Raw genomic sequence first — 13,756 nt, 5'->3', positions numbered from 1 at the left:
TATTTTCAAAATGCAGTGCTGTGTTTGTACACAGTGCTTTGCAGACACACAGAAAGGTGGGATTTTTATCAAATCCAATGATAAATAACAGCAAAGAACAATGGTTATATGAGTGAGTTACTCAGATGCTCATTTTCTAAATTATCCAAACTCCAGTACAGCCTTGCTCCTATAGTGTTAACAAAACCCTGCTAGATGAGAGATTGGCAATGCAGAAAAGCAATACATTTTCTTAATTAATCTAGTGGATAGCAGGAACCTGAACACTAAATCCACCCATTTGATTTCATTAAATCTACTATAAAGGTTAAGCTGCACTTTAGCATTGGCTCTAGACAACCTCTCTCAGCAGAGTGAGGTTAAGGATATCTCTTTCAAGGAGGTGCAGCTTCGAAAATGTTTATGAGAACAGGCCTGATAAACAGGTCTGTTTTGATGAGAAAGCTGGACACACCAAATAGTAAATGTGGTATTTTAACAGGTACTTTTCCTGAGATGCATGCTTTGGAGAGTTCACAGAGAATTATCCAAAGTTAAATCTCAGTTTAAAGTCCTGAACAACACTGCTGTCAGGGGAAAGCCAAATATCAGACTCGGGTTGCTTGGAAACTGCATCAGGGTCTATGTCAGAGCAGCCTGAAGCAACTTCAGGAGCCAAAGAGTGCCCTGTCTTATTTGGCTGTAAAAGAGGGTCAGTGGGAGCTAGATCTCATGGTAGAGAGTTGTATGGCTTGGCACTGGGAAACTGTACAAGCAAGAGGATGGACACTGCTCATGCTCTGGCAGTGCTGGACAGGGAGCTGAAGAGGAAAGATCCTGATGGGTCCCTTCCAACTCAGCATATTCCATGATTGTATTACTCCATTATTCTCTGATTCTATGAAAAGGCTGAAGTGATCACAGCATGTTCTTTGCTCCCAACTGGGCAGCCACACTTCCCATGGAGGTGTTTCCTCTGCATCCCATCCACTGTTTTCACTGAGACTGGAAGCACACTGAATTACAGTCTGCTCCCAATGTGCCCTCTGGTAAAGCAAAAATAAATTGTGCTTTAAATTGATTTAGAAAAGAAAAAAAGTTACTCTTTTAGGTAAAGAAAGGAATATATGACAAAATTGCCCCTTAATGTTTTTAATTTCAAAATTGTGTCCCTATTTCACATGAGAAGGGGTGAGGGGGTTGATTAGATTTTCTTCAGAGGCCCATTCAAACCTGAATTATTCTACTATTCTGTAAATTATGTGTAGAGTTTCATACACAGAGTTTTAATAACTATTGCCACTGCTCCTGTGAACTGAGCCATCACATGTGTAACTTGTGTTAAACTGTCACTGGAATTTCAGGGAAGACTCAGTAGGATTCAGTCCCCACATGTGCAGCCTGAGCTTGCAAGTTCCTTCCAGTAACCAGGATTTGACCTGGCAATTGGAAAACACCTCTTCAGACACAGAGACTATAGCTTTAGTGTTACTGGCAAGCTTATAAAAACACTGACATGTAGAACGAGCTGTAAGAGAAGCAGGCAGACTGGAGTAATTCAGAAATTAGGCCTACAGCTGCCTTAACATAATGCAAAAGATAAAATTTGTGTTGTGTTTTCTTCCCCCAGCTTGATGTCTGGGCTTGCAGCCCTGGATGCCAAGACTTCCAGTCGCTTGGGAATCATAACTGTCACTTACTACCTGTGGACAACGTTTGTAGCTGTGATTGTGGGAATAATTATGGTCTCCATTATCCACCCTGGTGGAGCAGCACAGAAGGAGAGCACTGAGGAGGGTGGAAAGCCCATCATGAGCTCTGCAGATGCACTGCTGGACTTAATCCGGTAATGACATTCATTCTTTCTGCTTTCTGAATGCAGCATTTTGTACAGAACTGTGTGAGGAACTGTGGCCTGAGCCTAAGTTCTGAATCTAAGGATATATGTTGTGTTTAAATTGAGAAAAAAGTAGATTTCAGAAGATGATTTTCAAGTTATCGGATGTTTATACTGACAGTTTCTAGTAAAATTTAAATGAATGGCCACCAACTAACAACAATGGAGCAGGTCTTTTATATCCCACAGAATTCCATGTAGCCTGTGGACCTCACCATCAAATCCATTATTAAGGTCAAAGGAGTATTAAAATGTGATGTTAATTTAAATAAGGGTATATGGTTGCAATAGGCAAAACCTTAAATAAAGGGATGAAATACACATTCTTCAGAAAATAATTCTTAAAAGTGCTGTTAGTACTGTTCATACCAATTTGCAGATAAAGGACATGGTTAGAAAGACCAATATTGTGTATTTTTTATTCTGCTTTATGGCTTTTCCGTATTTGTTTTACTTTGTTTGGCAAAAGACACAGCTGTTCTTTTAGAGCAGCATTAGGGCACTGCTGGAATTTGATAGCCTTGCCTGAAATCCCTCTCTGTCCCAGCATTTCAGGTGCTAGTGGGATTAGTTTCTTGACTGAACTTATTCTGTGCCTCGGATTTATTTTGCTCAAGCAGAAAGACCAAGTTTTGCCTTTGTTTGGTAGTTCCTCAAGTTGCTGATCTCATACTACACCAGGCAAGGGCTTTCAGGCCAAATGTGTATCTGTACCACAAAGAATTCTCTTTGGAGTTCAACTTACTGAAATCAAAAACATTGCACAGTTTGTCTTTCAAAAACCCAAATTCCTGACCCTGACAGCATGTCAGCACACAAAGTACTTCAATTAGACTTATTTGGACTTGAAATCAGAAGGAACTGGGAGGAGAAGCTTACAAAAAATCTTTTTTTTCTCCTCCACGTTGTGTTTAGCCAGGTCACTTGTATTTCATCAATGTGTTTGTGAGAATGGGCCAAATTATTTTAGTCATGGAGCAGCAGCAGAGAACACTCTCTTTTGTAGCTTTTCACAAAACCACTGTCTTCATGTGCATTGGGAAGATACTCATCTGTATCTCCCCAGTGACTTTGCCATGATGTATGGATGTGCAGTGGAATTCCCATATCCATTTGTGACATCAGGTCAAGTCACATTATTCTGTTCCTGCTGCACAAAGGACTGTAATTCCTACACCAAGAGTGAATTACAGGAGCTTTGAATCCCTCAGTATGACAGAGTAAGAAGTAAAGAGAATAAGAAGTAAAAGAGAATCTAAGAAAAATATGACCTTAATGATTGTCTTCATAGTGGCAGGGTTTGGAAACCATTTCTAGCATGCTGAGCTGCTTCTAAGGCCTCAGTCTTAGACAAGTAAAGGCACAGTGGGACATGGGATGCAGTGTTACACCCAAACTGACCTTACAGCTCTGTCTGGGAAGGGTCTCCCTCACTACAGGTTCCCATCCCTTTTCTTACAGAAGCCTAGGTGCCTTTAGAGGCTCAGAGTAAGCTTGTCATGGAGATGAGTCAGATGGAAAGTAAATTGGGGTTTAAAATCGAAATTCAGTTCTGTACTATTGTGTTTGCATAAAATGACAGAATGTGTGACTGGAAGCCAAGATCTGAGTTACAATCTCATCTCTTCACCTCTGTCTGGCTACTCCCTGTACACCAGGGGTGTCATGGTAAGGTTTGGGAACACTTTATTCCACTAAGCCTCACTGCAGGTAAAAAATCATGTCCTGAACTAAACATCTGCAAGTATCTTCTATAATTTCACTTTCCACAAATATTTACCAGAGCAAGTCATAATAGCTTGTGTGCACATTTCAGGTATTCAAGTTTCCAAACAGCCATGTGCTTCTAGTCTGCAAAACCTTACATTCTTCACTGGTTTGGGCAGGTGTCAACAATGACAAGATCAACAAGCCCCTGTCATTGCCAAAGGTTAAAAAGAGAGAATAAAGCTCAGTCTTCTTTTGCTGTGCTAAGCAGCATGCACAGCTGCAATCTTTCTACCCCAAGAGCACAAATTGATGGTTTTTATTCCTCTGCTACAGAAATAACTGCACTTACTAAATAAATAAATAAATAATAACAACAAAACTGTGGGGAATGGGCTTTCAGCCTAGGCAAACACTATGGGTGAAATTCTGGCTCTGCTGCAGTCAGTTGCAAGACTCTTAAATATCTGTGTGGAAGTCTGGATTAAATGTAATGATGTACCCGCTGGTTTGAGCTAGCAAAGCTGATCCTTTAGCTCAATGATAAATCACTTCCATTCACAGCTGGAGACCATCTTTTACGGCCCAGATTGGCTTATCTTCTCAATTCATTAATTTCCTCTCCATTTATCAATTGCATATGTGCCCAGAAGTTTACACAGGAAACATCTGGTATTCTGCAAATGAAGAATGCTAAATGTACAAGTGGAGAGATGATATATGTGACATTATTGTCAGGTTTATTTTGAAAGCATAAATTTTGGCATGGTGATACATGTATTCAGCCTCATTGATTCCAGATTTGAAGCCACTTTGAAATGATGAAAAACATTATTATTTCTTGTGATGTTATATATGACATTGTCAAGTCTAGAATCTTTGACAGGAAGGATGTTGCTAGAAATTGAATGTCTTGAATTTTTGTGTGAGGTTTTTGCTTTTAGAAGTGGTGTTAATTAGAAATTAAAGAACATACTGAATCAGCAAGAAATGAAACCAAAAACTATTGCAGACCCTTGTCGTTATTCTAAACACTTGCAATGCTAATCAATAACTCCATTATTATTATTTTGCATTATTTCTTAGATGGTGTTTCCCCTGTATATTTGTCTGTTATGTAGAAAAAACCAACCAACCAACCAAAAAACCCCAAACAGGAATGACTTGATGAGAAGATAATAGTGACACTGTGCGGCATAATTCTGAAATGGCTCTAAACCTCACATCAGCCAGGAAATCCATAATCTCATCAACATTCTGAATTTCATGCCTCAAAAATTGCATCCACAGTTCAAACCTTTTTTTTTTTTTTTTTGCCACTCTAAACAGCAGTACTTGAAAGAATTAATTCCTTTCTAAAGAGAACCCCAGGAGATTGGGGACAAGAATGTTCTGCTGCCTGTGGAAGATGCCCATTTAACCAGGTGGTTCCTGTGCAGGAACCTCCCTTTGTATAACCTACCCCTCTCTATTGGATCTGAACTAAGGACAAGTTCAGGAGGCAGCTGTGAGTCTGAAGCTGTGCAGGAGATGCTGTTCTGAAGATGCTTCTCTCTTTAGCCACCACTTTATTGCTGCATTGAGAGAAATGTACAAAGATGCCCTCATTTTACTCAAGGTTTCTGCTGCAAGCACTGCAAGGCCTATGAAAGTATATTTTCTTCCATTTAAAGCTCTATATAATCCTCAGGCTAAGGATAATGTTGTCTTTAAGCACCTGGTGCTTTATGAGTTTTTATGGATTCATTCTCATGATGTGCAATACTTCTGTGAGGTAGGCAAGGATCATTTTTCTTTCTTACAGCTAGAGAACCAAAACACATGGAAAAGAAATTACCTCATTGGGGGTTGTTCAGAAAATTCTGTGGGGCCAGAAACATATTCCCAGCTCATACAAGACCTGGTAGGGTTCTTGTTCTAGGAAAGTGGCTTTGGAATACCTTAACAGCAAGAGCAGTGAATCAATGAACACCTTCGCCGCCTTCTTCCTGTGGGAATTACTGAAATTAACTTAATACTTTGTCCCCAAAAATAAGACTGACATTTTAGTAGCCTATTATGAGTTAAGAAATTAAGAAAGGCAAGATACCATTTTTTTTAAGTAATTCAAATTTTGAGTGCTTTATTCAAAAGGACAGAAGGGACATATTTACAGGAGTAGTGTTCAGTTTAAAATACTAGGTTTGTTTAATTTTGTAGCCTAAGCACCTGACTAGGAGAATAGCAAATGCCTATAATTTGGGGACAAACATTTGCAAAACTAGTTTTGTGAGCCAGGACCACACTTTTGACATTAGCAGTTAATATTTCCACTACATCTGTTACCTTTGATTTAGAAGGGGAAATTCTGCTGCGACTGAAATCATGCCACCTGCATTTGTCACTAAGGGAAATGAAATTTGGCTTATGAGATAAAACAAACAAGCAAACACCATAAACATTCACATGAGGAAACAAGTCCCAGCCAAACTGGGTTTCCCCTCCTGTTTTATATCAGCCTGACTGCAGATCTGGGCACCAGCAGGTGCAGGGTCCATATACATTGTTAGTTTTTCTCAGGCCTAGCAAGACAGCGTGGCATCATAAACTTACTCAGCTCAAAGCCCCAAATAAACCTATTCAGTGAATGCAGACAGGATCAAATTACACCTTGACCCATGACAAATAAATTTGTACATTTCTGAAGTTTACTGGAAGGAGAAATCAGAGCATTTTACCACTGACTATTCAGGATTGCATCCAATTTAATAGCAGGTACCCTGAAAACCAATTTGGCTTAACCAAGAGAGGCTTTATTTTTATACCATTAAGAGTTAGAAGAGGATATAAACACTGTAGAGGATTTATGTTTTCATGGGAATCCTGAGCACTCTTTAAAATCACTTCCTTTCCCTTTTTTCAAGCTAAGGTCTACATTCTATATTATTGAAATTGTGTTTCTTGAAAATAGGGCAGGAAAAAAACAGTAGCTATTGTAGTTTGGAAAAAGTCCAGGCTGTGCAGAATCAGAAATCACATCTTTAAAAGTTTACAACTGAAGCCTGAATTGTATGTAGACACAGTAAGATATTTAAGGGTGCACTAAATGATCCATTATGATGCACTAAACTATGAAAGAACTTTTAAAAATAACTATGCTGTACATTAATGTGTCTTTTGCCAAAAGCCACTGCATACTATGATGGAAATATTTATCTGTCCCCTATGGCAAAGTACCATTTTTACTCATTTCAGATTGCCAGTGTTCTTTTATCTCACAAAACCAACTTGGTACCAGAACTGTTCTGCACTGGGACCAGGTCTTCGCTTCTGGTTATTTTTTAAGAGTTCAATCTTCACAGGAGCCCTAACCTTAAGTATTTACAAAGGACTCTGAAGCCTCTAAATGTGTGGTCCCTATTTGGCACAAAAGGAATCCAACATGGAAAAAAGATAATTCTGTGATGAAAACCACCCCGAGGAGATGGACTACATAGCAAAATTTGCTCTCTGGTCAGGAGGCAGTCACAGAGGGGGAGGTGCACGGGGGCAGGAATTAAAACTGCACTAGGAAAGCTTCGAACTTGCAGGGGAATATGTTGTCCATCCTCCTGACAATTGGTCTGGACATCTTCTACAAATATATACTTTTTATGGAATAACTTGCCTTGCTGGAACCACAGTGGAAATACATTGGGCCTGTCATGTTACCTTTGATATAATTCAGCCTTTTCAAGATGCTTAAAGCTGTGATGTACTTACTTGTGCTTCCACTCTCAGAAAGCCATAGCCCTGTTAGGGCTGTGTCAGGACCTTTTCTCTCAGAGGAAGCAGGGTAAGAAAGTTCAGATCCCTTACTGGAACTGAAACACCATGCAGCCCTCAGGACAGATAAAAAGTCCACATTTGACAAAATGATTCCACAGTATGGGTTCTGCTCTGATCTTTGAAAAATGTTAAGCAAGACAAAATAACTTAGACCCGATTAGTGATTTTTGCATTCCCTAAGTACTTTTTATCACAATAATGAGGATTTTAGGGCCTCATTAATTCTGCAAAAGCCTTCTTGGGTAGTTTTAGCAGGAGGTAGTATGATTGGTACTGAGTAATGAGATGAGGCACTGGAGGTGACTACTGATGTGCAAGATGGTTTCTCACGTGGCCCCTGCTATAGGTTGTTTGTTTGGTCTTCCTGGGTTAAGTTTTGCCTTTGCTTTCAGCTGTGCAAACCCTGCTGGAGCCCCCTGACACCAGCAGGAAGATATTTCAAATGTATGGCTAAGGACAGGATTTGTTGCTCATATGTAACAGTAGTGAGGAGCCTACACAGCTGATGATGAATTCATGCAGAGGACATAAAAAGTGAACAGATTCTTGAGATTAAGGTAATGTCACTGAGAATTACCTCAGCCTATAGTAAATAGGAGCTACGGTGCTGTTCATTCTTGGAAAAACTTGGAAACTTTACAGTTCTCGTGTCAAGCTTTTCAGGCTCTGTTTTTGCTGTCTGTACCCTTGCCATATAGAGTGACAGGGTAAGGTCTCAAACACTTAAATATTAGAATCCTGTCAAATTCCCAGCCTTAAAACAATGTTCTTGCAAGCTCAGCTACGCTAGCTCAAATTTGAGAGCAGAGTGTCCAAAGCTGCTTTATGCCTAGTGCAAATATAGGCCAATAAATATTATGAGGACACATATGTAGCAAAACCCCCAGTCTGGTGGCTTTAATTCCACAGCGTGGGAGACTGCAGCCAGACTGTCTGGTGTGGCAGGGATTAGGTGCTGATAACATCAAAGTCTGAGAGCAAAACCAGATTGGGGCTGCAGAGCACAGAGTGTGCCAGAGAGAAGGGGTGTTCTGAGTCAAGGAAACAACATCTGCTGTACCTGTGGCTGTCCTGCACTAGAGCCGCTGGCCTCATTTCTGACTGAGAGGATCTGCAAAAGCTGAATGGTTTGAGTTAATGATGCTGTAGTCAGGACTCAGGATGAGTATTTCAGATATTCAGTAGCCTTACTGAAACCAGAATCTGGCCTGTTATTTCTAACAGAAGTTATCCAGGAGATGTCAAACAAGCTGTCCCAGTAGCTGCAGGCTCATGTTCTCTGGACAGTTCAGTTAACAGCATCACAGCGACACAGTTTAACAGCACTGCTCTTTGTGTCACTACCGTGGTTCTCAGAGCCAACCACCTTCCGAAGAGACAAGAGGGCTCCCACATCCTGGGGGCAGAATGGCTTCCTAACACAATTCAGCTTCCTATAGCAGCTGAAATTAGGGGAGAAAAAACAATCAACTGTGTTAATTCATAGGTCAGTTGCTGGGAGACAATAGGGAAGGGAAGAGGACCTTCCACTTTTGGCAAGATGCTAATTTGTCCTGTGTCTAAGGGGAAGCTGCACCCTCACACCTGCTGCTCAGACCAGGTGCTGCCTGCACTTCATACAAATCTTTAGGATTTTCTCAAAATCCATGACTACCAAATTACAGAACACATGTTGCCGTAGTTGTCTTGTATTACATATACATACATGTTCCTAACTCATACATCTGAATCCTCTTATCCCATGCAGAATTAGGGAAGGGCTCCAAAATTTGCTTGTAGAATGCAGCAGCCTGTGCATCACAGCAGGCCATAGTCAAAGATGGTGATTAGTAGGTCACCTGTGTGTAGGTGCTGCTGTCACAGCAAATGCAGGCCAGGCCCGCTGTGCCAGCTGGGGCTCAGTAGCTCAGGTCTGTTAGAAAGTTCATCGAGCTGATATTGAAGTTTCGTGTACATTCACCATTTTAGCCTCAGCGGAATACTCCTGCTCTATCTGGCAGAGTTCCTGAGGCAGACGATGCTCTGGGAAACGTTATTCCTCAGGGCAGGCAGTATTTAGCGTTAATTTTTTATGTAACAAAGAAAGCCTACGTCTCAATTTCTGTTTTACAACTATATCCTTGTCTCAGACATAAATTTATGTATGTTTTAAACCAGACTCAGTCACTGTTATGCAGTAGATTTATTTCCCTACTCTTCTGTGAAATTATTTCTGCTAGGAATGCTGAACTGCGCCACTGAGGTTAGAGACAATATTGCTTGTGCTAGAGAAATGAATCTCAGATCACGTTAAGTTTCCTGCACTATTATTTTGTGACCTGTGTCTTGCAAGCAATCTGAAAGCAATGCTGGAACTTGAGAAGTATTTTATCTGCTTGGCTCTCTTAACTGAACAAACACAACAGTATTTATAGGTGCTGACAGCAATGATGAGCTCAGTTTGAATCACTGCTTCGTAAGTGCTGGCAGTGTCTTTAATTCAGTGTACATCAGTGATAAACACAGGGCCTGTTCTGAGTAGAGACACAGCCTCGCTTTATGATCCTGGCACCAGATCCATGTGGGTACATCTGGATCTCATCCACAGCTGCAGTAAAGCTCGTAGAGATCCACAGGGGGCAATCTGGGTGCTTGGAACAGAGGTGGGCAGAGATGGACAGGCTACAACCCCCTGCCATTAATTTTGTTGTATATTTGGGCAAACGCACATGTCTGGATTTTGAGCCAGACTGAAGCTCCCTCTCCATAGCATTCCCCAGGGCTCAGGCTTGGTGGGCAGGAGGTCCAAAGGGGGCCTGCCCCAAGGCACCTGTGAGGATCCAGCCAGCCCTCCCCATCCCAGTTCCATACTAAAAAGTCAAATCCTCTCACTTCAGTCTCTTGTTCTGAACCACTACCAGGAGATCCTTGCTTTATAAACATCCAGCTCATGGCTGGAAATATCAATGTGTAGCAGAACATCCCCCTCAAGCAAGAAGTGCTTCTGAAAGAGGCCTGACAGAACCCAGAAACCCTCCCAGTCACCTCCCATCTCTAGCAGTTTGATTCTTTCTTCTCATTATTTGTTTTTAGTCCATTAAAGTTCTCATCCACCAATTGCTCTCTTAAATGTTTTTAATTAACAAAAGTTAATTTTGGCTAATACTGGATTTTCTCAATCCAAGTAAACCAGCTTAAAATAAAAAATAAGCCGAGGCTCTGGCAAACACATTCAGGTCAGCCTTTCACCGGATAAATTGTGTAACTTTGGTAAGGCTAGTCTCAAAGACTGGATCACAGTGCATAATATATTAAAAAATATTGGGAGAATTCCAGCATCTAGTATTAAGTGGGTAGTTGTAATTCCTGCAGGATAAAGAATGATAAAGAAACAAAATGCTTTAATCCTCTACAAATTTGTCTAATATTTAATCTAGCTACTAACCATATGATATTTCCTTTCTCGAGCAGTCTTAATTGTTCTTAATTCTACTAATTAGGACTATGAGGGAGAAAGTGGAAATCATCAGCAATTTAAAAAGCTGTGTAAAGCCACAGCTCATACATGAGGTGCATATTCAGAGCTGTGCTGGAATCTCCATGTGGATCTGTGCTTTCAGAATATTTCCCATTCACACAGCAGGTCAGAGCACAACTGAGCACTCCTGTAGCACCTTTCAGCCCAGCATCTCAAATCACAAAACAAAGACAATTTAATATTAATGAAGCCTTGAACAACCTGGAAGCAGAATTACCTTATGAGGCGTAATAAAGCAGTAACCATCTTTACTCTCCAGTGGTTCCCCCTCCTATAAACATCCTCTCCATCTTCCCAGGCCCAGCTCCATCCAGCTGTTCCTCAGTTAGTTCCCCATGTCAGCCAAGCCCCAGGGCTCAGGCAGAAAGTTGTGCCTGCACCTGATAGGGGAAGGATGCACAGCTGTCTCTTGTCTGTGTCTTGCTTTGGCTACACATTTGATATTTGAACCAGAGAATCAGCAGCTTTGTGGACAGTTTGCAGAGACAACCTGATGCCTTTATGAGACTTGCCTGCTCTCAAGCAGCAGGCCAACAAACCCCTCTCATGTTCAGTCTTCCATTTCAATCATTACACAGTACTACTATCATTTAATTAAAATTTTTCTCACACAGTTCTCTCTAAAAACTGTAATTAATTACCTCTTTGTAGCAATTGCTCTCTGTGCTTGATGCTACTGATGCAGAATCTACCTCATACTTTTAAGTGTGACCATCATGTCATATTATGATCACTTAAAATAGAAAAAAAATCGTGTTTTCTTAGCCAGTGCTGCACAGTGACTCCCTCAGCAGCAAGTATATGCTGCTGCAGAGAGGAAAGCAGCTCTGAACAATGTCTCTGTTCAGCATGCATTTAACTGTCCATGCACACAGAAATTCTCTTTCAAATGAGAATAGGCTTTTCACATGTATTTAAGTGTTAACCTGTCTTGGGGTTTAAGCAGGACTTTGAATTAAAAGTCATTTTGTTGGAGAATTCAGGAGTTTCTCTTTGCATAGATATATGTATATGAAAGGAGATAATTGGGTCATAGACTCTCACTGTCTTCTGCCCCAAGGTTCAGAAGCTTAGGGTTGAAAATAAATCACTACTGAACATGATCCTATTAGAATCACCACACAAATCTTGATTCCCAAATGCTGCATAGAAATGTATGACTTTTTAGCTATTTTTTCCCAGTAATACTATGATTCCTCTTTGAAGCCTGTAGAGGGTGTGCTCTCCATTTCAAATTAGGATTGAATGTCTTTCTGCAAAGCAGTATCTAGCTCAAACTGAAGCTATAAATTAGCTCCAGGTATAATTGTGTGAAATGTTACAGACTGAGATACACAGCAAGTCATAAAAGGTGACAAAAAGAGTCCCTTTTGGAATTAAAAATCTATTGGTTTCCCTGCAATCTCCATGTTTGGTCATTGTCTTCCTCTGTAGCTCAGCTGTGAGCAAAGATGAAGCCATTGGCTTCATTCAGGTTCTTGTTCTGAAGCCTCAGAACTGTATCAAAATAAAATTTAGCACAGACCGTACAGCTCTAACCTCAACTCTTTTAATCAGGAATGAGATCCTCTTTTTGGAAAGCATATTGTTCTTGACCAAACCACTGCAAAGTCTACATCACTTGCAATTTTAGTGATGAAAATATATCGGGGGTACTACAGTTTATGAATTAGCACAGGGTACTTAGAAGTCCCACAGTAGATTACAGCACCCAGGGGTCTCAGGAATACATCCCTGACTGTCTTGAACAGCTCATTATCTAAGTAGGGAAGACAAAATATGGAATAAAAGAACATTCATCCCCTCAGTCAACAGATGGGGAAGGGAATCCCAGCAATTATGTCGCCCTAGTTACAACGTGGAGACTGTGGCAGAGCCAAAATCTGCAGCCAGAGCTCCTGGGTCTCACCTCAGGTGTTTGGAAGCAAGTCCCAAAACTTTAGTTCCAAGGAGCTGTCTCTCTGTTGAGCCGTGCTCAGCCAGGCACAGCTGTATGGCAGAGTGGGAGAGAGTGGCATCCTCTGCACCTGCCCACCCCCTGCTCTCCAGGAGGGCATAGAACCGATTTATCATGGGAGACCCAACACACAGCAAAAAGAAGTTGGTTTCAGTTCCATAGAAATTATTCTTCTATTTGTTCATTTTTAGGAACATGTTTCCAGCCAATCTTGTTGAGGCCACATTCAAGCAGGTAAGTGGCTATGTTCCTTTTACTGATGAAAGACATAAGCCAGCATTATGTGAAACATGTTTCTTTGTAAAACACAACCCAGATACAGACATGGCATATGACTTCAGACACTGTTAGTACCTTCAGCATTTAGGAATTAATGAGTCCCATTCCATTAGCCTCAGCAGCCATGGTATCTGAAGACAAAACAGAGATAAAGTGCTCTCTAGTGTGACTAGAGAATAGATATGCACTCCTGTGTCAGCTCCACATCCACCTGAGGAGAGTTGGAATATGTTTAAGAGCACCCTGCAACACCACACAAAGGAAGAACAGAATACTATTTTCAGTTAAAGCAACAAAATAATGTATTGGGGAAGAATCTAATTACTCATTTTGGAATTTGGCAAGAAAAGCTCACCTAAAAGTTCTGAGTGAGCAAGAGGCATGGCTGTATTTATTTCACCCGGGGGAATATTTCATGGGAACCTCACAAAGAGAAGGGCACTCAGAACCTCTAGGGAGTCATTCCTAATTATGTCTTACAGGAAAGTAGCTCTGTGAGGAGGCAAAGTGTTTGCTGCACCAAACTCTGGTTTTGTTATGCTTTTCAAAAAATTCAACTGTTTTTACAGATTTTAGCAGACAGGGACAGGAGTGTTCATTCTCTTTTTCATGC

The 13,756-nt window shown here is 40.8% G+C and overlaps 1 protein-coding gene across 2 annotated transcripts in view; it reads left to right on the top strand.

Annotated features, from left to right (window-relative positions):
• The window catches only part of SLC1A7 (solute carrier family 1 member 7), a 52,713-nt gene that overhangs the window by 16,510 nt on the left and 22,447 nt on the right, over window positions 1-13,756 (top strand). For both annotated transcript variants that reach the window (XM_017733475.1, XM_008633045.2), the window contains exons 3-4: window positions 1,610-1,825; window positions 13,056-13,098. In XM_017733475.1, coding sequence (XP_017588964.1) covers window positions 1,610-1,825; window positions 13,056-13,098 — 259 coding nt within the window. The remainder of the gene's footprint in view (window positions 1-1,609; window positions 1,826-13,055; window positions 13,099-13,756) is intronic.

The sequence above is a fragment of the Corvus brachyrhynchos genome, unplaced genomic scaffold (genome assembly GCF_000691975.1).
Source record: "Corvus brachyrhynchos isolate BGI_N302 unplaced genomic scaffold, ASM69197v1 scaffold34, whole genome shotgun sequence".
Taxonomy (NCBI): Eukaryota; Metazoa; Chordata; class Aves; order Passeriformes; family Corvidae; genus Corvus; species Corvus brachyrhynchos.
Note: the sequence above shows the minus strand (reverse complement) of the source record. Positions and strands in the feature narration are given on the sequence as shown.